Source organism: Mustelus asterias, chromosome 6, assembly GCF_964213995.1.
Source record: "Mustelus asterias chromosome 6, sMusAst1.hap1.1, whole genome shotgun sequence".
NCBI classification, from domain to species: Eukaryota; Metazoa; Chordata; class Chondrichthyes; order Carcharhiniformes; family Triakidae; genus Mustelus; species Mustelus asterias.
The window spans coordinates 70,212,385-70,239,339 of record NC_135806.1 but is presented as its reverse complement, the minus strand read 5'-3'; the positions used below and the strand labels follow the sequence as shown (position 1 = coordinate 70,239,339).

Sequence of the window (26,955 nt, the reverse complement as noted above, 5' to 3'; positions counted from 1 at the left end):
GAGGAAAGGTTGGAGAAACTTGGTTTGTTCTCACTGGAACGACAGAGGTTGAGGGGCGACCTGATAGAAGTTTACAAGATTGAGGGGCATGGACAGAGTGGATAGTCAGATGCTTTTTCCCAGGGTGGAAGAGTCAATTACTAGGGGGCATAGGTTTAAGGTGCGAGGGGCAAGGTTTAAAGGAGATGTACGAGGCAAGTTTTTTTACATAGAGGGTGGTGGGTGCCTGGAATTCGCTGCCAGGGGAGGTAGTGGAAGCAGATATAATAGTCTTGACAAATACATGAATGGGATGGGAATAGAGGGATATGGTCCCGGGAAGGGTAGGGGGTTTTAGTTCAGTCGGGCAGCTTGGTCGGTGCAGGCTTGGAGGGCTGAAGGGTCTGTTCCTGTGCTGTAATTTTCTTTGTTCTTTGTATTGTATGAAAGCAATTCCCTGATTCTTTTGTCAACTACATTTTTAAAAATCTGTAATCACTGGTTACTGATGTTCTGTCACTGGACAAGCTTTTATTTACTCTTATCATAATGCTTGATAATATTAATACACATTAAAGCTCACCTTTACAATCACTATTCTAAGGAGACAATCACATCTTCTCCAGTCTCTCTACATGAGATCTGCATCCCTGATGCCACTCTAATAAACCTCTTCCATTATGCCATCTGAGGTTTGACATCTTGCCTGATGTGTGGTGCCTAGAACTGTCCAAGTTGCTGCAGCTGAAGGATAATCAATAACTTTTAGGCCTGGATCTTCCACAGATGGGCAATCATTGTCGGATTGTTGCTCTGCTGGAACTTTCCCACACTTTGACTCTACTCTATATTTCTTGCTGGGTCCTCAGAATCCAGCTTATCCAGAAAAAGAGTGCAGCGTCCTTTGGAAAACTCCATTACAGTGCTGTAGTATCTGAGGGAAGACGAGAGCACCCCCACCCCTGGCATTTTAAAGGCACTAGCTGCTCAATGTTATACTTAAAGGTCTAGTGTGAATGGGTTGGTAGTTGAATAAGTGAATGTTGAGTGAGATAGGTGATCAAGAGTGAGGTGCCTAGGTCAGGGGGGAGGGCTAATCAGATCAGGAGATAAGTTAGATTGCTTTAAGGGTAGTTGGTTGCTGGGGTCGGTTGTGTAATTACCCTGGAGTTGGACTAGGTTTCTTTCTGTCTTGTATTTCCTGGGTTAAATACCATGGAATTGTCTGAAGTCTCTGACTTTAACTCAAATTTAAAGACGTATGTGCAGGGTCCTGAGTAAAAGGAACATTGTCCAGCAGAAATTCAAGCTTTCTGGGCACTTCCCACGGGGGTCAGCCCACCTGGACTACCGTGGGAGGATGCACATCTTTGGTTGTATATCCAGTCTCTCATCTGGAGACCGAATAGTCTTGGCCAATAATGTTTAGCATTATTTCCTCACTTTTGTACTCTGTTTATAAATCCAAGAGTCAACATTTTTCACCAATCTTGTCTTTCCTCTCAGGTATGTTGCCATGGGTTTTATCCCTGGCCAATGCTTGCACTTTACTTTTAAGATTCTTAAACCCTACACCCAGGTCTGGAATCCCAGGTGAGCTTCAAATATGCCATTCAGCAGACTGAGCTTGTGATGTGTGACCTTGCAGCCTGGGAGTCCTCTACATTACAGCCCTGTTCACAAGGGTGAAAGATCTGTTTTAAATTTATTTATTATTAGTGTCACAAGTAAGTTTACGTTAACACTGCAATGAAATTACTGTGAAAATCCCCTCGTTGCCACACTCGGGCACCTGTTCAGGTACACTGCGGGAGAATTTAGTATGGCCAATTCGCCTAACCAGCACATCTTTCGGACTGTGGGAGGAAACCGGGGCACCTGGAGGAAACCCACACAGACACAGGAGAACGTGCAGACTCCGCACAGTAGCAACGTAAGTCAGAAATCAAACTTGAGTCCCTGGCACTGTGAGGCACCACTGTGCTGTCCCCTTTGAGAAAGGGACTGAAAGTTGCCAAGGAAGGTCAGGATCCAGCATACCTAGGTCCTAGTCTAATTTATGGCTATTATGATGGCATCTCATTGATGTCATGATGAGAGTATGCTAGGTCATGGATTCTGGCCACAATATTTTTGTAAAGGGGATAATTAATAATTATCTCCTGAAATGGTAAGGAAAATAACCCAAGCAAAATCTGAAAATGTTTGATTAATAATGGCCTAAAATGTTGATAGTTGAATTATATTAATTAGTACTTCCTTTTCCAGGAACTTGAAAAGGACCTTGATTTATTCAACATTACACTCGCAAGACAACAAGCAGAAGTGGAGGTATTTTGGCAGTAAGATTTTAAATGCAAATAAACTTGACTAGCGATGAATAGTTTTCCAATTCTCTTATTTGGCTTTTTGATCATTTTATAGAGAATCCAAAATGTTTACTTCATTGTATAAACTGATTTAAATGATATGTATGTACACCAACAAAAAAAATCTATAATTATTTACATGTGTATGTAAAACATCAAATTCAGTGAAAATAAGATAAATATGTTATTAAATATTTTGCTAGCTAACAAAAGCAGGGCATAAGATTTACAGACCAGGCGCAAAGGTTGAAGAAGATAATTCTGGAGGATGGCTTGATTGGGCTTGGAGTTGGACAGGAGCAAAAGAAGAGAAACCACGAGACTCAAAATCTGGTAAATGTATTATTATCCATCAAAGCAGATATTTAATATAAAATGTAATGTAAAACTATACTGCTGCTGGCAAATTCTCAAAGGATGTATATGAAGTTCTCATTTGCGATATTGAGACAACCGACCCGATTAAAACGCTGGACTTGGAAGGAAGTGGGGGAAAGTGGGGTGTGGGATTTCTGTTAGGAAACCAGGCAGTAGCATTTTCCTCAATTTGGTGGGATCTATTTCAAGTTGTCTCCTCGTATTTCGACCAGATTCACAGGAAAATGGGAAGAATCTAGCATTTTGGCGGTGGTGGAGGATGGTGATGATATTGTGGATGAAATCATATATTGAGGGAGTGGAATATTGAGGAGCTGAGATATCTGGGAGAGCAATGAGGGCATTAGATTACAGGAGTGTTTTAGTTAGATTGCTGGCTGAGATGGGGGAAGTGACTGCAAACCATATATTTTTTAAAAAGACGTACCTCATTGATCCAGCCTTGTTGATTCCTTTCAGCTGCTGTGTTTCCGTAGGGTGCAAAATTTAAATGGAGGCATAAAGCCTCCTTGATGTACTTTATTGAGATCTGAATAGTTGCCCACATCCCAAACCTACCTAGGTTTAAAACTGGCAAAAGGGTTCGGTTAGGTTTCCCAATGTTGCTCAATATCCTCCTACCTGCCGCCTCTCAAACCCACTCTGATGGGTTGAAACATTGCCATTTCTCAAGAACGTAAAAGAGATATTAACATAGAGAAAGGCTTGAATTAAGAAGAGATAAATTGGCCAGTCTTCTATGCCTGTAACATGCAAGAACACAAGAAATAGAAGCAGGAGAAGGCCACCAGGCCCTTCAGGCCTACCCTGCCATTCAATATGATCATGGCTGACCTATGCTGGCCTCAACTTCTTTTCTGTGCCTTTTTCCCAAAGCCCTCTATTCCTCGATTTATCAAATATTTATCCACCTCTAGTTTGAATGCTTCTAATGATTCAGCCTCCACTATCCTTTGGGGCAAACAATTTGAGAGACTCACCAGCTTCTGAAAAGAGATTTCAATGCACCTCAGTTTTAAATGGCCGGCTCTTTATCTTGTTGCCATGTCCCCTTGTTTGAGATTCTCCCATTAGTGAAAATATCTCATCATCTACCCTGTCAAGGTCCCTCAGGATCTTGTATATTTGAATAAGATCACCCCTCACTCTTCTAAACTCCAAGGAATACAGACCCAGACTGCATAGTCTCTCTTGATAGGACAACACTCTCATTCCAGGAATTAAGCTTGGTGATTCTCCTTTGGACTGCCTCCAATGTATCCTTTTTTATGCAAGGGGAACTAAAACTATGCAGTATTTCAGGTGAGGCCTCACCAACACCCTGTCCAATTGCAACAAAAAAAAACTGAAATGCATTGTGTAGGAACAGAACAAGGACTACCAAGAGATACCAGAGGAACTATTGTCCATTGATTGCAATAGATGACGAGGAGTTCACTTGTGTAGGAGAGTAAGAGATTAAGGAAAATGGTAAATTGTGGGATTGGGGTGAAGATTCCTTTCACTCATTGTATAAATATAGACCAGGATTTTACAGCCCCTCCCACCCAACAGGATATTATGGTCCTTCTGAACTGAATGGAGATTTAAATTGCTTTAAGACAGAGATCTTATGGTTTGCTATCTCTGTCAAGGGGAGATGCGCCATGGCGGGGCTATAAAATCCTGGCCATAATTTCAATCTGAGAATCACCCTTACTACTTTGCCCCTGTGGTCCGCAGCATCTTTGTCCACAGCAAAGCTTTGTGTAACATTCGCAAATAGCTTGTTGTGCAATATTTTTGATAAAGCAATTTGTTTTGTTAGGTTTTTTGCATCCCTGTCATCAATCCAATTTGTTGATTTTTTTTTTTGTCAACATTGCAAAATGGGGTCAGTCCAATATGCAGAAAATGAGTTCTTGCAGCAGAAATCTCAAACATGATGTTCCCATTCTCCAAACTCTTTCCATCTACATTGCAATCCTTCAGATGACCTATGCTGCTTAACTACTTCCAATTTCCTGACCGTAATCATCTCCTTTTCACTGTGGTCTTCTAATCTCTCTGCAACTTCATTTCCCACCAGGATGATCGCCAGGATTTTCCTTGAATGGAGACCCAACCAGTACTCCTTCGCCTGGCTGAATTAGTTCTTCTGCTGATCAACTTTCCACACCCTTCCTCCAAATCAGTGGTGTCATGGCAGAAACCTGTATGGATCCTAGCTATGCCTGCCTTTATGTGAGATATGTGGAACATTCCTTGTCCCCTCCATCACCTTATTTTCTGATACCTTGACTGAGTTGTTGCTAAAGTGAATCATAACAGTTAGCCCCAATGAGGACTATCTTAAGTCGGGAGCATTCGCTCAACAATCACCCTTCCTTAATTTCAAAACAGCCACTTCTCATGGACACTTACTTTGGTCTGAGAAAGTGAACTACTACTCTCCCAAGGAAAATGATTATCAAGAGATTTTACCTTTTTCCACATAGCCTGTTAAATAATTTATAGGCCAGATTATAATGACCTGGGTATTATAAGAGTCCAAGGGGGTTCTCCAAAAATTGTATCTTCCCACTTTCAGAAAATACAAGAGAGGTGAGTTCTTAAAACTGCTTACAGAAACACCACAGGATTCGTAATACTTTATTAACTTACTTACAAATTTATTGATGAACTGTCTAATCTGCAATATGCTTTCTGGACATGTGCGCATGTCCAGATAAAAGATAAAAAATAGTTTTAGTTCCTGTGAAAATGTCTTTAAAATCACAATGTTACAGCTAAAATTAGCTAGGGACATGCATCAAAATTCAAAGTAATGATTTACCTGAAATCCCAGATGATTTCAGTTGCTGGGCAGTTAAACACAAATAGCTGTCTAATTTAACATGTCCAATTTCTCGACAACCAGAGAAGTATTGGAGGTTTCAAAAATGCATTTGGACCCTTCTACATTCCCACGGATTTCTTAGGAAGAAACCAGTACATTTATACCATTCTGAACCAGATTACATCATCTTTAGCAACAATGGCTGCCTCCTTGATTAAACTCGTACCTTTTAATCAGTCCTTATAATTCACTTCTTTAATTGTTAAAGCTGTTCTCATTTTACCTACTCTGAGTTGTTAGCTGGTCAATGTGTGCTTAATATGTTCTAATATTCTTGATTTCTTGCTTGTATATTTTCATGAAAGTTATTTGAAACTTTTGATAGATGAATAGAGATTTTTAAAAGTTTCTTTCTTTTCCAGCTCACAATAAAGCTGCTTTCCTGTAATCCTGTCCAATTCTGATTTGTTGAACTAAGTTCTAGGGATGTTTTCTTAATGGGTAATTGCTACACTAACAGGCTGTGTAATCATCAATCTTCCCTAAATTTCCTTTGTTAATAAATAAAGCAGTTCAACTTATCTTTATTTCTAAAAAAGGAAAGAGGTCCTTTGATGCCTGGTACATGGTACAAAAGTGGTAATAACTAGTGCTGCCCATTCTGTGTATGAAGATGTCTGGATAAATGGCCTGCATCCATTTTCTCAATTCTAAATTATAATGTCCTTAATATTTATGAATTCTACCCATTTGTTTGGGTATTTCCATCATGGTGCCACTTCATCGGAAAATTCATTTTTCTTGAGCTGAAAATGTGGCTTCTAATTTTCACCTCTCCCTTTCATGTGGTCCAAGTCTGACTCTTCTTGCTTTCTGGATTTCTCTTATTTCCATTTCTGGGGATACACTGTCCATCAATATCTACTATAAGCCATCCAACATGCGTAGCTACTTCGACTCCACTTCCTCCCATTCCACTTCTTGCAATTCTCTTCCATTCTCTATCCCATTGCATCTGCTCTGACAGTATGATCTTTCAGACTAGTGCTTCTGACTAGTACTGGTTGGGTCTCCATTCAAGGAAAATCCTGGCGATCATCCTGGTGGGAAATGAAGTAAGAAGTTTAACAACACCAGGTTAAAGTCCAACAGGTTTATTTGGTAGCAAAAGCCACACAAGCTTTCGGAGCTCTAAGCCCCTTCTTCAGGTGAGACCTGAAGAAGGGGCTTAGAGCTCCGAAAGCTTGTGTGGCTTTTGCTACCAAATAAACCTGTTGGACTTTAACCTGGTGTTGTTAAACTTCTTACTGTGTTTACCCCAGTCCAACGCCGGCATCTCCACATCGGGAAATGAAGTTGCAGAGAGATTAGAAGACCACAGTGAAAAGGAGATGATTACGGTCAGGAAATTGGAAGTAGTTAAGCAGCATAGGTCATCTGAAGGATTGCAATGTAGATGGAAAGAGTTTGGAGAATGAGAACATCATGTTTGAGATTTCTGCTGCAAGAACTCATTTTCTGCATATTGGACTGACCCCATTTTGCAATGTTGACAAAAAAAAAATCAACAAATTGGATTGATGACAGGGATGCAAAAAACCTAACAAAACAAATTGCTTTATCAAAAATATTGCACAACAAGCTATTGTTAAGACCCTTAACTGATTTCAACCCATTTCCCGTACTTCTGCTGTCTCCACTTCCCTAACTCCTGGAACCACAGTAGGGGTCGCCATATCCTCCTTATCTTTCTTACCAGCTTGTTCAGTTGGGCGACTTGGGCCTGATTTTTCCACCCATTAGGAGTGTGCAGTCCATAGGCCCAGAAGTTGGTGTGAAACACACTCCTGGCCGTAGTTGGCCCCAGAACGTGATTTCATGCTGGTTGGCTGTTGAAATGAGCACTGTGAAAGGCTGAGTGATGCCAGGGACTATGGCAAGGTCTGCAAGACATAACAGGCTACAAGATGAAGACAGGTAACATCGTCAGCTCCCCAATGAGCTCAACGCATTCTATGCCCGTTTTGAGCAAGAGGTCAGCGGGAGCTCTCCATCCTGGAAGCCTCAGAAGAACCAGTTTCCAAGGTCACCATTGCCGACGTCAGAGCAGCCTTCTCAAAAATCAACCCACAGAAAGCAACTGGCCCAGATGGGGTACCCAAATGAGCATTCAAGTCCTGTGCGGACCAGCTGCTGGGGGTATTCGCAGACATCTTCAACCTCTCTTTACAACAATCCGAGGTCCATATCTGCTTCAAGAAGATGATTATCATCCCAGAACCAAAGAAAAGCGAAGCAGCCTGCCTTAATGACTATCGTCTGGTGGCTCTGACATCCATCATCATGAAATGGTTCGAAATGTTAGTCATGGCACAAAGCAATTCCTGCCTAGACTGCCTGGATCCATTACAGTTCGCCTGTCGCCACAACAGGTCCACAGCAGATGCCATCTCCCTGGCCCTACACTCAACCCTGCAATACCTAGATAACAAAGACACCCCTGTCAGACTCCTATTCATAGACTTCAGATCAGCCTTTAACACCATTATTCCGATGAGACTCATCTCCAAACTTCGTGGCCTGGGGCTCGGCTTTTGCCTCTGCAACTGGATCCTAGACTTCCTAACCCACAGACCACAGTCAGTAAGGATAGGCAACAACACCTCCTCCACGAACATCCTCAACACCGATGCTCTGAAAGGCTGTGTGCTCAGCCCCTTACTATACTCCTTATATACTTTTGACTGTATGGCCAAATTCCCCTCCAACTTGATTTTCAAGTTTGCTGATGACATCACCGTTGTAGGTCGGATCTCAAACAATGACGAGACACAGTACAGGAAAGAGCTAGAGAATCTGGTGAACTGGTGCGGCAACAATAATTCCTCCCTCAATGTCAACAAAACAAAGGAGATAATCATTGACTTCAAGAAGCATAGTGGAGAACATGCCCTTGTCTACATCAATGGAGATGAAGTAGAAATGGTCGAGAGCTTCAAGTTTTTAGGTGTCCAGATCACCAACAACCTGTCCTTCATCCCTCCATACGGATGCTATAGTTAAGAAAGCCCACCAATGCCTCTACTTTCTCAGGAGACTAAGGGAATTTGGCATGTCTGCTATTGCTCTCTCCAGCTTCTACAGATGCACCATAGAAAGCATTGTTTCTGGTTGTATCTCAGCTTGGTATGGCTCCTGCTCTGTCCAAAACCGCAAGAAACTACAAAGGGTGCGAACAAAGCCCAGTCCATCACTCAAACCAGTCTCCCATCTATTGATACTATCTATACTTCCTGCTGCCTCGGAAAAGCAGCCAGCATAATCAAGGACCCCACACATTCCAGACATACTCTCTTCACCTTCCATTGGGAAAAAGATACAAAAGTCTGAGATCACATACCAACTGTCTCAAATGCTGATAGCAGTAGGAAATTTGGTATGTCTGCTACAACTCTCGCCAACTTGTACAGATGCACCATAGAAGCTTACTAACCATGCCTCCTAAACCCAGTGAGATTTAACCTTATGCAACAACCTACCATGCGGTACCATGTCAAAGGCCTTGCTAAAGTCCATGTAGACAACATCAACTGCACTGCCCTCATCTATCTTCTTGGTTATCCTTTCAAAAAACTCAATCAAATTTGTGAGACATGATTTTCCACTCACAAAGCCATACTGACTGTCCCTAATCAGTCCAGTAAGTTTGCAGATGACACCAAGGTTGGTGGCATAGTGGACAGTGGAGAAGGTTATCTAGGATTGCAACGGGATCTTGATCAGTTGGGCCAGTGGACTGACGAATGGCAGATGGAGTTTAATTTAGATAAATGCGAGGTGATGCATTTAGGTAGATCGAACCAGGGCAGGACTTAGTTAATGGTTGGGTGTTGGGGAGAGTTATAGAACAAAGAGATCTCGGGGTACAAATTCATAGCTCCTTGAAAGTGGAGTCACGGGTGGACAGAGTGGTGAATCATTGGTCAGAACATTGAATACAGGAGTTGAGATGTCTTGTTGAAGTTGTACAAGACATTGGTAAGGCCACACTTGGGATACTGTGTACAGTTCTGGTCACCCTATAATAGAAAGGATGTTATTAAACTAGGAAGAGTGCAGAAACGATTTACTGGGATGCTACCAGGACTTGGTGGTTTGAGTTATAAGGAGAGGCTGGATAGACTGGGACTTTTTTCCCTGGAGCGTAGGAGGCTGAGGAGTGATCTTATAGAGGTCTATAAAATAATGAGGGGCATAGATTAGCTAGATAGTCAACATCTTTACCCTAAAACTAGAGGGGATATGCTTAAGGTGAGTGGAGTGATACAAAAGGGACAAGAGGGGCAATTGTTTCATACCAAGGGTAGTGAGTGTCTGGAACAAGCTGCCAGAGGTAGTAGTAGTAGAGGCGGGTACAATGTTGTCTTTTAAAAAGCGTTTAGACAGTTACATGGGTATAGAGGGATATGGGCCAAATGCGGGCAATTGGGACAATTTTAACGAAAAAGGGCGGCATGGACAAGTTGGACCGAAGGGCCTGTTTCAATGCTGTAAACCTCTGTGACTCCAAGACCTAAGTCCGCAGACACTTGTTACTTTTATTTGAGTCCTGACCCTTTCATCCTGCCCTGGTTTGAAGTTGCAGCTTAAATGTAAAGGTCGCTTTGCCAATGTGCTTCCCTGTCAACCATAAAGCAGGCATAATTTAAGCTGCCTTCTCGATTGTTGGCGGGTGCGCTTCTCACTCTTGCAAGCGATTTTACGTGTTTCTGGGTTGGGTGTACATCTGAACCTTTACGTAAAATTCTGGCCTTGTTACTTTTAGAAATTTGGCCTCTGGCATGCTGAAATAATAGAACTGACAAATAAGTTGTCCTACTTATTCCTTCTTTACCTGAAACACACACACTTATTTTACTAAAAATATACAAAGATACTTTACATAACTTTTGGAAATGCTTATTTTTAGGAATTGATTTATTGATGACGTCTGAAGAGAAGGCCAAACTCTATACAGCAATTGGATATAGCGAAGCTGCGGTGGACCCAACGATGCCTAAAAGGGTATATTTTATTAAAATATTTGTTCAAGTTGTCCCTGCATGATCATTTGGCACAGCATAGGAAATGAAACTAAGAATGCTGTTGAATAATATTTTATTCCAAAACCATCATAAGGTTAATTTTGCAGAAGTTGATGTGCCTTGCTTTTGCAGGTTAATTATTAACCTATGGTTTTACGTATTTTTGTGATATGAATTGTTGATCTTCCATGGTGTTGCTCACAGGTAAGCAAAGTTTTAAAACAAAATTATTTTTTCTTCTAACTTTTCATCCTGTTAACTGAAAAGGTGGCTAGAAACATCCTTTATAGGCTCTAGTTTCTTCAGATTATGTAGCTGAAGAAACTACAGTCAACTTCAGTAGAAGGATTAAGAGTCTTGCTGTTGAGAAGTCTTATGCTAGAAGCAGCATAGCTTTCGTTAGAGAACAAGTACTGGCGCAAATCTTGGGGTTTAATGTGATACTGAATAGGAGAACACTATGGCTTTGTCTATAATGTTACAATTTCCCACTTTTTTTTGAATGACACCTAAACCCCTATGAAGAATTGTATTATGGACTAGACCTTGTGTCAGTGCCTCTCTAGATATTCTTCTCTCAGCTGAAACCTGCATCGGTGCTCCCTCTTTGAATTTGCAGGCATATGAGGAAGCATCGCTGCAGTCTCATGGATCCTAGGAATTAGCAGAGAGCATTATCCAAAATGATGATGGTGGATTTTCCTGCCTCTTCAGCGAATGAGTGTTCAAGACGAATTCCAGCAGCCCCCTCATTCTGGACTCTCCTACAAGAGGAAGCATTCCTTCTATATCCACCCTGTCAAGACCCCTCAGGATCCTATAAGTTTCAATCAAGTTGCCTCTTACTCTTTTGTAAACTTCAGTGGATACAAACCTAGCCTGTTGAGCTCTTCCTCCGAAGACAACCTGTCCATTCCAGGTATTAATCCAGTAAACCTTCTTGGAATTGGTTCCAATGCATTTACATCTTTTATTAAATAGGGTGACCAATACTGTATAGTACTCCAGATGTGGTCTCACCAATTCCCTGTATAACTGAAGTTTAACCTCCCCACTCTCCCATTATCCTTGCAATAAATAATAAAATTATATTAGTTTTGCTAATTACTTGCTGCACCTGCATGACTAACCTTTTGTGATTCATGCGCGAGTACACCCAGATTCCTCTGCGACTGAGCTCTGCAATCTCTCGCCATTTAGATAATTTTTTTTTATTCATCTTGCCAAAATGGACAACCTCACATTTTCCCTCTTTATACTTCATTTGCCAAAACTTTGCCCACTCACCTAACAGAGATCAACCAGATCTGATTGAATGGTGGAACAGGCTCGAAGGGCTGAATTACCAACTTCTGCTTCAAATTCATATGTTCCTATGTTATCTGTATCCTGTTTGTATCCTCCTTATGTCCTCTTTAGAACTTACTTCCCTACTCACCTTTGTGTCATCAGCAAATTTAGCAACCTTGCCATCTGTCCCTTCATCAAATTCATTTATGCAAATTGTAAAGAGTTGAAGCTCCAACACTGATCCATGTGACGCAATACTTGTTGCAACCTGCCAATCAGGAAAATAAATTATGTCAATTCTTTTTCCAGTTAGCTAGCTAATCTTTTCTATCCATGCCAATATGTTACCTCCCACACCATGAACTTTTATTTTCCATAATAACCTTATCAAACGCCTTCTGAAAATCAAAGTGCAGTACATGCACCCGTTTCCCTTTATCCACAACACATGTAACTACTTCAAAGAACACCAATAAATTGGTTAAACATGATTTCCCATTCAGAAGACCATGTTGACTCTGCCTGATTACCCTGAATTTAGCCAAGTGCCCTGTTATAACATCTTTAATAATAGCTTCAAACAGTTTCCCTATGACAAATGTTAAGCCAACTGGCCTGCAAAATCCTGCTTTCTGTCTCCCTGCTTTTGAATAAAGGAGTTACAATAGCTATTTTCCACCGAATGGAACCTTGCCTGAATGTCATGAATTTTAGCAAATTAAAACCTACACATGAACTATCTCCCCAGTCACTTCTTTTAAGCCCTGAGGATGAAATCCACTCTGTCAATCCACACTTTCACCTATTTATTAAGTTCCATTTCCCTGGTAAGTTAATTTTCGATTTCCTCCCTCCCAATTCCTGATTTACAGCCATTTCTCGAATGTTATTGGTGAATGTGAAGACTGATGCAACATACCTGTTCAATTCATCTGCCATAGTTTAATTTTCCATTAATTCTCCAGACCCACTTTCTATAGACTAATGCCCGCTTTGTTAACTTGTTTCTTTGTTGATATCTATGGAAACTCTCTTACTATCTGTCTTTATGCTTCTTGTTAGCTTTCTCTCTTACTGTAATTTTTCCCCCCTCAATATTTTCATCATTCTGCACTGTTATCTATATTCTATCTAATAGTCTAACCTGCCACCCTTTAGGCAATTATATGCACTAAGTTTGATGCTTTTTGCTGTTCATTTATGGGATGAGGGCATTGCTGGCTAGGCCAACATGTATTGCCCATCCCTAGTTGCCCTTGAATAGGTGGTGGTGAGCTGCCTTTTTGAACTTCGATCCTTGAGGTGTAGGCAGGTACACTCTCAGTGCTGTTAGGGAGGGAATTCCAAGATTTTGACCAAGCAACAGTTAAGGAACGACAAAATATTTACAGGTCAGAATGGTGAGTGATTTGGAGAGGAAACTGTAAGTGGTGGTGTTCTCGGATATCAACTGCCCTTGTACTTCTAGATGATCGTGGTTGTAGGTTTGGAAGGTGCTGCCGAAGGAGCCTTGGTGAGTTCCTGCAGTGCATCTTGTAGATGTTACACACTGCTGCCACTGTTTGTTGATGTGGAGGGATTGAATGTTAGTGGAAGGGGCACCAAGTAAGCTGGCTGCTTTGTCCTGGTTGGTCTTGAGCTTCTTCAATGTTGTTGGGGCCACATTCATGCAGGCAAGTGGGGAGTATGCGATCACACTCCTGACTTGTGCCTTTAGATAGATGGTGGACAGGCTCTTGGGAGTTTGGAGGTGTGTGACTCGCCACAGAATTTCTAACCTCTGACCTGCTGTTGTAGCCACAGTACTTATATGACTTGTCCAGTTTAGTTTCTGGTCAATGGTAACCCCCAGGATGTTGATAGAGGGGATTCAGCAATGAAATTGCCAAGCCTAGTCGATCCAGTCTTTCTTCATATGTCAGTCCTGCCATTCCGGGAATCAGTCTGGCGAACCTTCACTGGATTCCCTCAATTGCAAGAATGTCCTTCCTCAGACCAGGAGACCAAGGCCGGTATTTTACGACCTTGCTTGGGCGAGGCTCGTAAAATACTGCCCGAGGCCAACAGAGAATTCCGTTCTGTGAGCTTCAGGGTGGGCATGCCAGTAAAATTCCGGCCCAAAACTGCACATAATACTCAACGTGTGGCCTCACCTTAAAGAAAGATGCTGAAGATGGTTGGCCCTTGGACTGTTGTTAATTTTTATAGTTAACGATGGATGGTGGATCCTCCCCCTTAGAATCTATCTATTTTGTGTCAAGGGGACGATGGTTAGATCCTCTCTTGTTCGAGATGGTCATTGCCTTGCACACGTGTAGCATGAATGCTATTTGTCACTTGTCAGCCCAAACCTGGATATTGTCCATGTCTTGTTGCATTTGGACGTGAACTGCTCCAATATCTGTGGTGTCATGGATAGTACTGAATATTGCGCAGTTATCAGCAAACATCCCCACTCCTGACTTACGATGGAAAAACATACAGAAATAGAGAAAATAGGTGCAGGAGTTGACCATTCGGTCCTTTGTGCCTGCACCACTATTCAATATGATCATGACTGATCGTGCACTTTCAGTATCCTACTGCTGCTTTCTCTCCATGGTCCATGATCCCTTAAGCCACAAGGCCCACGTCCAGCTCCTTCTTGAACATATCTAACTGGCCTCAACAGCTTTCTGTGGTACAGAATTCCACAGGTTCACAACTCTAAATGAAAAAGTTCTTCCTCATCTCAGTCCTGAATGGCTTACCCCTTATTCTTAGACTGTATCCTTTAGCTCTGGACTTCCCAAGCATTGGGAACATTCTTCCCGCATCTAGCTGTCCAGTCCACCAGGAGTTTATATGTTTCTATGAGATCCCCTCTCATTCTTCTAAATTCCAATGAGTACAAGCCTAGTCGATCCAGTCTTTCTTCATATGTCAGTCCTGCCATTCCGGGAATCAGTCTGGTGAACCTTTGTTGGACTCCCTCAATAACAAGAATGTCCTTCCTCAGACCAGGAGACCAAGGCCGGTATTTTACGACCTTGCTTGGGCGAGGCTTGTAAAATCCTGCCCGAGGCCAATGGAGAATTCCATTCTGCAAGCCGCGGGATGGGCAGCCGATAAAATTCTGGCCCAAAGCTGCACACAATACTCAACGTGTGGCCTCACCTTAAAGAAAGGTGGTTGGCCCTTGGACTGTCATTAACTTTTATAGTTAACCATGGATGGTGGGTCCTCCCCCTTAGAATCTATCTTTTTTATGTATTCTAAAATATCCCCTTAAATGTCTACCACTGCATCTCTATTGACCTGTTCCTTAACCAAAATTGCCAGTTCACTTGCACAAGATCAGTTATTATGCCCTCATTTAAGTTTAAAATACTAGTCTTAGATCCACTCTCCTACCCCTCAAACTGAATGTAAAATTCAATAATTTTGATCACTGCTACCTAAGGGTACATTCACTTAGGTCATTAGTTAGTTCTACCTTATTGCCGAATGCCAGGTCTAGCATAACATACTCCCTGGCTGGCTCCAGAATATGCTGATTTAAGAAATTATCCTGAAAACCTTTGATTAAGTTGTCATCCATGCATTTACCATCTGACTATTCCAGTCTTTGGCCGCAATGCAGCGGACCGGGAGAATCTGGCGGCAGGCGATGCGCAGATTCGCACATGCGTTCCCGCCGCAATAGTGCCTCCTAGTGCCAGATTTCTGGCGGCGTTAGCTCTGTGCTGGAAATCGGCGGGGAGGTATGGAAGTAATTTAAATATAGCTTTACATGCCATTTAAATATGATTAGCGGAGTCCCCGGGCCTGCTAGCCCCCCCCCACCCCGTCCCACTTATGGGGAACTAGCGGCCCGACACCACTAGAGTGAAGGGGAGGGAAATCAGGGCCGCGCAGAGGGGGGCATTCCCCGTGGTCATTGGCACCCTGGCAGTGCCAGCCTGGGCCCTCTGACACTGCCCAAGAGGCAAAGTGCTAATGCCCAGGGGGTGCCTTGGCACTGCCCATTGCGCATGGGGCAGTGCCAAGAGTGCGGGGCCTATTTCCTATGGGGTGGGGCCAAGGGGGCAGGGCCTGATGGAGAGCAGTACCTAGGATGCAATCGGTGGGGGTGGGAAGTCCCTCTGCCACTCTGCATAGGGATCGGTAGGGGGTGGAGGGCGGCCGGCAATCGGGGCAGGCCTGGGGGCAGGGGTCAGCCTGCTGGGGGTAGGCACTGCGGGGAGGGGTGAGGGGTTCAGGTGGGGGTGGAGTGCTGGCGATCAGGAGGGGGAGGGTGTCGGGGCTGGGCCCTGGAATGGTTGGGGACCAGCAATCGGGCTGTGGGGGCAAAGAACAGGCATTGTGGGGGTCATGGGGCTGGCCAGTGATTGGTGCATACGCAGCGGCTCACTCAGCGTGCTAATTTCAGCTTCTCCAATAGGTTTAGGCCCTCCCCTGAAATTTAATGATATTCACGCTGGTGACCTCTGCAGTGCACAGAGTGTAGGAGATTCTTCTCTAAACTTCCACTGAAAAAACCAGCGTGAATCATTCCAGTTTTCACGTGAATTCGACACTTAGAATTTTTTTGGGAGAATTCCAGCCTAAATGTAGATTTAAAAGCCCGATGACAATTGCCTAACCTTCTGATAAGTTCCCACTATCTCTTTCTTCCAAAGACTTGCCGGTTAGGTGCATTGGCCATGCTAAATTCTCCCCCCGTGTACCCAACTCAGGGATTTTCATAGTAACTTAGTTGCAGTGTTAATGTAAGCTGACTTGTGACACAAACAAATAAACTTTAAAGAACTTTGATACCCTATCCTATTATGTGATTATTGTTCTTGCTATTATAGCTGTTTACAAAGCACCTACTTGTATCCACAGTGAGCCCCAAGGACTAGAGCCAAAACATTTTCCATAACTCGAGCTTTGCTACTTCTAGCATTAGTCTGAATGGGAGGCATATTCTGCCCCTTTTTTCGGCAGGGAGAAAAGATGGGGGGTGGGGGAGGTGGAGAGGAGAATTGAATGGGAGACCCAAAATGGCTTTTGCACCAGTGCGATTTCCCTTCTCGTTTGTCCCCTGTCACTGACGTAACCGGGTTCCTGCCATACAATGATGGAAACTTGAGAAAAGTCTCCTTCTTGGCAGTGTGACGTCAAGTTTACAACAGGTTTTTGAAAATGGAGAATTGACGAACAGATTATCCAAAATCACATTGGGTTCCGTGTGTACTCTGATGACACCTAGCTCTACCTCATCATCACCTCTTTCGGCCCCTTTGTTGTCTCTAAATTATTATGCTGCTTATCGAACTTCCAGTCTGATGTCCAGTCTGAAGCAACAATGTACTCCAACTGAATATTATAAATCTAAAGCCATTGGCTTAGGCCTAACTTGTTCGCTGGCCATCCACATTATCCCCCTCCCTGTTCACACTCTGAAGCTGAAATAGATCATTTGTAACCTTGACATCCTATTTGATTCTGAGATGAGCTTCCAACCACAAGGCTGCTCCAATACCATGACCATTTCCTTCCACCTAGTTTGGCAACATCTCAATATTAAGTTTGTCCTCCTTGTTTTCAGATTCTTCCAGCGCCCTCAGCCATTTTCTACTTTGGCTATATTCCCCATCCCGACAACCCTCTGATAGCTTTGTGTTCTGCTAATTTAAATATAAATGCAAATTGTTATTATAACGCACTATTTGACATTGAATTAAAATTTTACATACATTGTACAGTAAATAATTACCACTGTTTTTAATCTTATTGATTGGATAGTATGAAGCAGTGAAAATTTCTGTGAAGCTGGTTAGCATGTCCATATCCATTAGAGAAGAACACAATCAGCCAGAGATCATGAAATTTGCTGTGATTGACTTGAACACGTTACTGACCCAAAGACCAGGAGCACAAGCAATAAAGTAAGTTTTTATTACTTTTATAACACAATAACTGCCTGTGTTTATTCAATTGGAAGCAGATCCCGTATGTAAAGAAAAAAAGACTTATTTTCCTCAGAGCTATGACTAAATAGTGCTCGTAGTAAGAATGTAGAAGAACAAAGGCTGTTCAACCTTACAACCTACTAGTTCTGATGACCATGTTTAATTAACCTCCTCATGGATTTTCTCTTGTTATTCACAAGGGAGATTACAAAGCATGGCGAAACAAAAACCTGAGCAAAGCTTATTTTTTATTCTGAGATTTGTTTATTTAGAGTTCAGTATGAGAATTTAACATTAACTCAATATTATGCAAAATGTAATTACATTCAAGAACTGAAATTTACCTTGACTCTGGACTCCTTCCTGTTATCACCTATTTCCTACATCCCATTTACTATCAGGTTTTTCATCTCATATTGGCCTGACCACCTACTCTTTTGTTAACCCTCTTTCACCTCATCTCCCATTCAAAGGCATAATTCTGTACTTTCATAGAATTCCTAGAGTGCAGAAGGAGGCCATTCGGCCTATCGAGTCTACAACACCTCTCCGAAAGAGCAACTTAGGCCCACACCCCTGCCCTATCCTTGTAACCCTGAGCATTTACCATGGCTAATCCACCTAACCTACACATCCTGGACACTAAGGGGCAATTTAGCATGGTCAATCTACCTAACCTGCACACCTTTGAACTGAGAGGGGAATCCGAAGCATTGGGAGGAAACCCACGCAGACAGGAGGAGGATGTGCAAACTCTACACAGACTATCACCCAAGGCTGGAATTGAACCTGTGTCCCTCCCACTTCCTTCCCAAGCATGATAATTTTTCTCGCCAATATACCTTTGCTGTATTCCTCTCAAAGCCTCTTCACTGGGAGCCTCCATCTCAACTCATCATGATCTCCTATGAGTTCACTGCACTCAAATCCTCCCTAAATCTCTCCCTCCATGTAAAACACCCCAACCCACATTGCTCCACCCAGTCATGTGACCTTACCTGTCCATCATGGTTATAATAAGCAGCGACAGTGAAGGAACGACGATATAGTTGTAAGTCAGGATGGTAAGTGGCTGACAGGCAAACTTCCTGGTAGTTGCCATCCTTTGTGACTGTGTTTGACCCTTTAGATGGCAGTGGCTGTGGAATGTGCAATGTGAGGAACCTTGGTGATTCCTGCAGTGCATCTTGTAGATGGTGCACACTGCTGCCACTGTGTTGGTGGTGGAGGAAGTGAATGTCTGTGAATGAGATGCCAAGCAAGCGGGCTGTTCTGACCTTAAGGATGTCAAGTTCCTTCAGTGCTATTGAAGCTGCAGTCATCCAAACAAATGGAGAGTATGCCATCACACTCCTGACTTGTGCTTTGTAGATTGTGGACAGGCATTGGGGAGTAAGGAAGTGAGTTGCTCACTGCAGGATTTCCAACCTCTGACCTGATGTGGTAGCCACAGCATTTACATGGCTTGTCCAGTTTAATTTCTGGTCAGTGGTAATCCCCAGGATGATGTTAGTGAGGAATTCAGAAATGGTAATACCATTGAATGTCAGGAGGCAATGGTTGGATTCTCTCTTGTTGGAGATGGTCATTGCTTGGCACTTGTGTGGTACAAATGTTACTTGTCACATGTCAGCCTAAGCCTGGGTGTTGTCCAGGTCTTCTACATTTGGGCTTGGACTGAGGAGTAGTGAACATAGCTAAACATTGTGCAATCATCAGCGAGCATCCCCACTTCTAACCTTATGATGGAAGCCGGGCCATTGATGAAGTAGCTGAAGATGGCTGGGCCTAGGACAAGATCCTGAGGAATTCTTGCAGTGATGCCCTGGGAATTGGCTCATTTACCTGATTATTTTGCCATTTACGTTGACTCTGGGCAAATCTTTACCATTGTCACTCCCTTTGCCTTTACTGCCATGAAATGTTTTGTCAGTTAATATTTTCAGCTCTCCTCCTGATCACAGACTTTCCCTTTTGTTCTCCACTAACACCCCACCCCTTCACTTGCTTAAAATCTATTATGTTTTCACTACCAGTCAGTTCTGAAAAAAGATCTTTGATCTGACAGGTTTCCCTCTCCTCAGATTCTGCCAAAATTGCTGAGTATTTCCAGTTTTTTCTGGTTTTATTCCTGGTTAAAAGTTTTACTGTAATGCAAGTTAACGTGAAAGTTGTACTGTGCAATCTTTGAGGTACTTCTTTTTTGTAGATTTGAAGTAATGATCAGTACACTTGAAGTGACAGGACTTCCTCAGAAAAACGACAAGCCACTGCTGCTTTCTTCAAGAGGTGTTTTGACTGAGAATGAAGATGTTCTGCTAAGAATCATGTTTGAGATTAATCCTTTGGATGAAAGAGCTGATCAGCGACTGAAGGTGGAGTCGCGCCCACTAGAAATTGTGTATGATGCGGTGAGTGAAATGAACAAATGTATAAAATATATTTTGAAGTTGCATAGGTTACTAAGCTTAGTCTCAGATTGTTATTTTACATTACCAAAGTGGAATCCTAGAATGATAAAGCATTAAAGGTCTGTTGTGCCCATGCTAGCCCTTTGGTATTACAGTCCGTTCAGTCTGACTTCCTTGTTCTTTCCCCATAGTCCTGTATTTTTTCCATTTTCCACACAATGACAATCCTGTCTTGGGGTCACTTTGTCCTGAGGTGGGTGGGTTGAGCTGGAATTTTTTCCTGACTCCTAGTACCCGCCTCCAAGATGAAAATCCAGGTCTCTGAACTGAATGGTTCATTTATTGAGCTCCTCAGGACCAGTCCACCACCTACAATGTTGTAGTTCAGAATCTGATGGAACACCCAACATTTGCGGTTATACAGATGAGTGCAGCTGCAACAAGAATCGAGCTTGACACCATCTGGGGCACAACAATCCCACTTGACTGCCACCCTTGCCTCCAGATCAGGTATCCATTTTCCCTACCAGTGACAAACCACTCGGCATAATGCACTGTAAAGTTTTGGTGCTCAAGGTCCACCAGCATAAGATCTGCAGCAGTCCAGATACTCACCACTATCTTCTAGAGTCAAGTAGGATGATTGATAAATAAGCTTTGTCAACATTGTCCAGAAATGAACAAAAAAGTTAAACATGTACAAGTTCTGCTCTAGATATTTGGTAATAAATAAGCCAATACTGGATTATTTAACATTTTGCACAATTAAATGCATATTGGAAGTAAGATATGATTAAAAACAACCAGGAAAAAGCCACATTTTTATGTGACAAATTCAGCTTTTAAGTTTAAAACCACAGGAAACTTGTACTTGACAATTTTATTTGTTAGCAACTTGAAAAATTTATTCTGTTCATGATTCAACACATGCTGTTTCCACTATGGAGAGTAGTTTGGGTGTATAATGCCACATTTCAATAAAATATTAAACTTGAAGGATACCTTGGACAGTAGGTGCAAACATCTTCAGCACCTTCATAATGACCTTCCCTTCGTTGTAAGGCCAGAAGTAGGAATACTCACTAATGTTTGAACACTGGTCAATTCCATTTGTAACCCCTCCGACAATGAGAGCAGTCTGTATGTATCCTTATGCAGCAAGACCTACACAACATTCAGACTGGGACAGATAAGCAGTAAGTAACATTCATGCCACACAAGTATCAGGCAATGACCATCTCCAACAAGAGAGAATCTAACCATCTCCCTTTGACATTCAATGGCATTACCATCACAAAATCCCCACCATCAACATTCTATTCATTACCATTGACCAGAATCTTAACTAGACCAGTCATGTAAGTACTGTCACTGCAAAAACAGGTCTGAGGTTGGGGAATTTTGTGGCAAGTGATGCACTCCCCTCTTGATTTCTCAAAGCTTATCCTTTAATAAAGTACAGATCAGGGGAGATTAAATTTTCCCCCACTCGGATATGTAACACTACGGGGGCGATTCTCCCATCCCGCCACGCTTAAAACATTAGCATGACAGGCCGGAAGAATTGCGTGTGGGCCGATTCGTGCATGTGTTCCCGCCACGTGCGCATTTCCGAGCGCCGGATATCCGGCGTGGTCGGGACCACACTGGAAACCGGCGGGAACAACAGGTAAGTGATTTAAATCCATTTTTAATCTTATGGTAATGTGATTAGCCAGCCTAGGACTAAAGTCTCCGGGCCCGCTAGCATCTCCCATCACATCAGTACAGTTTCACTCTGGTGGGGTTCAGACTAGCTCCCCACTTTTGGAGAAGCAATGGGAAACCCCCTGGCACTATTCGGGACAATGTGCCCATGCCCAGGGGGCACCTTCACACTGTCCATCAGGCATTGGGCAATGCCATGGGGCCTGGGGGGCGATCTGTGGGGGTAGGTGGTCCCACTGCCACTCTGCATTGGGATTGGTCAGGACTGGAGGGAGGCCAGTGATCAGGGCAGGCTCGGGGGGATGGATGGTCTGCTGGGGGAGGTGGGGGGGAGGTTCTGCCTCCTGTGGGTGGGGTGGGGATCATCACGGCTGGGGGGGGGCTGGAAATGGGAACTCCAGGACGGCGCAGGGCTCTTGGGAGGGGGGTGGAGGGTGTGGGGAAGCTGGCCCGGGAATGCTTATGGGGGCCGTGATCGGGCACTGGGGGAGGGGTGGAGGGGCAGCACTGCGAGGGTCCCGAGCTGGCCAGCAATCGGGAGGATGGCATTTCGGGGCCACTGCGCATGCAGTGTAAACTCCCACAGAAAAAACAATCGTGATTTACATCAATTTTTCCGCGAATTCAGCACTTAGAACTTTTTTGGGAGAATCGCCGCCTATATTCTGCATCCTATCCTTCCCTTATGTACTCTATAAACAGTATGTTTTGTCTGTGTAGCTCGGAAGAAACAATACTGCGATACTGTTCACTGTATCACAATACATGTGACAATAACAAATCATTTCAGTTAATTCAATTCAGTCAATTCAATGTGAAGCTCCAATAACACCCAAGAAGCTCAACATTCCAGGGCAAAACAATCCAGCAATCAATTTATAGAGGACATTGATGAAATAACAGCTGACGTTTAACTGTAAAGTGATGCATATTTGTAGGATGAAAGAAGAAAAGTGAAATAAATGACGCACCCAAAAAAAGAATTTAATAAATAAAGAGCATAAACAAACAAGCAAAAGGAGAAAACATGTTAACCCCGCCCCCCTCCCAGTAGAAGAATTGCTTGCCCTCAGGCTCCAGCTGCTTTCGTGTCCCTGAACAACTGTTGACTAAGTAAATGTTTTAAATATTAAAAACCTTGAACTAGGGGGAGCAGAAGAGCTCATTCTGACCCCACTTTCAAAGAACGTGTGTCCGTGCTGCTCCAGTTACAGGAATTTTTTTTTACATAGCTTGTCCCTACCAGCCACGCTTCACTTTGCCACTTGCCTCTTTCCCTCACTTGAGGGTCACAGGGACCCATTTTCAAACCATGGAGTCCTTACAGTGCAGAAAGAGGCCATTTAGCCCATCAACTCTGCACCGACTCTCCAAAAGAGCATCCCACCCAGGCCCTCCCCTCTGCCCTATTCCTCTAACCCCACGCATTTGCCATGACAAATCCACCTAACCTGCACATCTTTGGACTGTGGGAGGAAACCAGAGCACTTGAGGGAAACCCACCCAGACACAGAGAATGTTCCAACTCTACACAGTCACCGAAGGTCGGATTTGAACCTGGGTCCCTGGTGCCTAATTTTCTGTGCAAATTTTATAAAGTGTTGTGTCCTTCTATCTGTTAAGTAAAGTACCCGAGTTAGATAATTTTACATTACATTATTAATATATTAACTTCACCAGAGAACTGTGAACAGGTTAGTTGACTTCTTTCGACCACCAACGGATGTTCAACTGGAGGAACTGACGTCAGCTACTTTGATGAAGCTTGAGGAATTCCGTGACAAAACTTCAACTGGTAAAGATCAATATATATATTTTTATATTGGCTTTGATCAGGCTGTTTTAGGAATTGTTTTGATGTGCTGTTTATTGAATGATTTAGTCACAGCAAATTGGGGTATTTGTTGGAGTATTGCCCAAAAATGGGGAAGCAGAGAGAATTTTGAGTAGAAGGAGCTATCCATTTTGTTGTTATACTTGAGCTGACATGGACTTGGGTGTATGATGCATAATTCCATAGTTCACTGTAGACATGAAAATCAGAAATCACAACATGCAATGTGGTTACAGACTTCAAGAGGACATAGACTGGTAAAATAGCAGCTGAAACTTAACATTGAAATGTGAAGTGATGCATGTTTTAATAATTATTTATTAGTGTCACATGTAGGCTTACATTAACACTGCAATGAAGTTACTGTGAAAATCCCCTAGTTACTGTGAAAATCCTCTTCAATGTTGGGAGGATGACTGGAGAGGGGAAAAGTAAAGTAAATGATACACCATTTAAAATTGTAGGAACAGAGACACCTCTGTATACATACATAGTAGTTGGACAATTTGAGAAGGCTGTTTAAAAGAATATGTATTTATTCCTTGGCTCTATTAATAGAGAAATAGTGTAAAAGCAAGGAAATTATGCTAAATGTGATAACACTATGGAGAGGTAACTGTGCCTTCAATTTCTATGCTGATCTATTGTGATGTTTTCTTGCATTACATTCAATGCACTGTAAAGCCGAAACACCAATTTTCAGAAATGTAATCATGTATCTGAACAAGAGTCATTACAATGTCAAGGCCGGAATGTTACCACCATTCACGCCAGCAGGACTTTCTCATCCCGCTGCAGTGAATGGAGATTTGTCTCGACGCCAAATTCTCCGACCTCGCTGCAGCATGAATATGGTGTGATCGGCCGGTAAGATTGTGCCCCACTTGCTCTACCTTTATAAATTTGGGCAGCAGTAATTCCATTAGTTATAGTAACTCGTCTGGACCATGCATAACTAATGCTCAAATCATGTACGTGGCATGCATATTTTTACAAGATAGTCTAATACATTTGCCTTTTTCCCTGCTAGATAAAAATTCATGCATTTACCAAATTACAGTGGGTGGGATTTTCCCTGCCCCCATCCCCTGCAGCATGTTTCACAGAGATGGCTCACCATTGGCTGGCAGAGAGATCTTCTGGTCCCACCGCTGTCAACATGGTTTCCTGTTGTATGCACCCCATGCTGATGGGAAACCCGCAGCAGTGGTTCATTGATGGCAGGACGGAAGGAACAGCTTTGTGTTTTACTTTCTTTTAAAATTTCATGATTTCCCAAGTATTGTCTTCACTGAGTATTGATACGCTTTGTACTTTTTACAGGCTTGATGTATATTATTGAGACACAGAAAGTCCTGGACTTAAAAGTGAATCTCATGGCTTCTTACATCATTATTCCAGAGAATGGTTTTTTTGATAAATCTGCCAGCTTATTGATTGTTGATCTTGGGAATTTAAAGGTAAGTTTGGATAGCAGTAACATTGTTTGAATGTTACTGAGTTTAAAATCTTATTGAATGTTTTTAATGTGCATTTTTATCCATTGATTCACTGCTGTTACAGAACGGAAATTTGAGTTGATTGTGCTTCATGTGAATTAACCTGACTCTCTCAAAATATACCTAATAGGATTACCAGGTGTATTAGTCTTAACGGTAGAGACCAACTGTATGCCTGTTTACAAATTACTCTTCGTCATTATGAAACAGTTAATATATTTTGGTATCTTCATGTAAAAGTCAAATTGTTGATACTTTAGCAATGGCTCCAGAAAAAATGCACAGCATCATTAATGCGTCTACTTTAACTAGTTCCAGTAAGAGGTTTCCAGTACTTAAAAATAAAAAATTAAACTGCAATCCATAGTACTTTGTTGCTGCCTGTGGGTTCAGCTGCTGCGCCATGGCTAATTTAGCAGGTCAGTTTATCTCTTTCATGTGGGATTCTGTTGTGTTCAAATTGTCTAGCACATTTGCTGACATAACATAGTACTTCAAATGTACATGGACATTTCTGGTTAATGTTCCTGATTGCACTATCTTCAGGAATGACCAGGAATGAGGAAGAGAATTAGGATAATGAAGTTATCATAGTATTATCAAATAAATCTGCCATGGAGCAGGAATGTAAGTATATAGAGACAAAATCCACATTGATACAATTAAGAAAAGAGATGGTTAATATTTTGGTGTGCATTATAAGCCTGCCAAATACTCATAGAATCATAGAAACCCTACAGTGCAGAAGGAGGCCATTCGGCCCATCGAGTCTGCACCGACCACAATCCCACCCAGGCCCTACCCCCACATATTTTACCCACTAATCCCTCTAACCTACGCATCCCAGGACTCTAAGGGGCAATTTTTTAAACCTGGCCAATCAACCTAACCCGCACATCTTTGGTGAGGAGAGATTGGATATTCTCTGGAGTTTACAAAAATGATAGGGGATCTCATTGAAATATATAAAATTCAGAGAGCTGGACAGTTTGGATGCAGATATGATGTTCTCCCCTGACTGGGGGTTCTAGACAGTAAGAAGTTTAACAACACCAGGTTAAAGTCCAACAGGTTTATTTGGTAGCAAAAGCCACACAAGCTTTCGGAGCTCCAAGCCCCTTCAGGTGAGTGGGAATTCTGTTCACAAACAGGGCATATAAAGACACAAACTCAATTTACATGAATAATGGTTGGAATGCGAATACTTGCAACTAATCAAGTCTTTAAGAAACAAAACAACGTGAGTGGAGAGAGCATCAAGACAGGCTAAAAAGATGTGTATTGTCTCCAGACAAGACAGCCAGTGAAACTCTGCAGGTCCAGGCAACTGGGGGGGTTACAAATAGTGTGACATGAACCCAATATCCCGGTTGAGGCCGTCCTCGTGTGTGCGGAACTTGGCTATCAGTTTCTGCTCAGCGACTCTGCGCCGTTGTGTGTCGCGAAGGCCGCCTTGGAGAACGCTTACCCGAATATCAGAGGCCGAATGCCCGTGACCGCTGAAGTGCTCCCCAACAGGAAGAGAACAGTCTTGCCTGGTGATTGTCGAGCGGTGTTCATTCATCCGTTGTCGCAGCGTCTGCATAGTTTCCCCAATGTACCATGCCTCGGGACATCCTTTCCTGCAGCGCTGCAGGAAAGGATGTC

At 42.7% G+C, this 26,955-nt stretch overlaps 1 protein-coding gene across 3 annotated transcripts in view; it reads left to right on the top strand.

Annotated features, from left to right (window-relative positions):
- Window positions 1–26,955, top strand: part of vps13a (vacuolar protein sorting 13 homolog A) — a 434,277-nt gene that overhangs the window by 115,097 nt on the left and 292,225 nt on the right. For all 3 annotated transcript variants that reach the window (XM_078214517.1, XM_078214516.1, XM_078214518.1), the window contains exons 14-20: window positions 2,248–2,310; window positions 2,552–2,681; window positions 10,514–10,608; window positions 17,691–17,833; window positions 20,067–20,268; window positions 23,656–23,770; window positions 25,133–25,269. In XM_078214517.1, coding sequence (XP_078070643.1) covers window positions 2,248–2,310; window positions 2,552–2,681; window positions 10,514–10,608; window positions 17,691–17,833; window positions 20,067–20,268; window positions 23,656–23,770; window positions 25,133–25,269 — 885 coding nt within the window. The remainder of the gene's footprint in view (window positions 1–2,247; window positions 2,311–2,551; window positions 2,682–10,513; window positions 10,609–17,690; window positions 17,834–20,066; window positions 20,269–23,655; window positions 23,771–25,132; window positions 25,270–26,955) is intronic.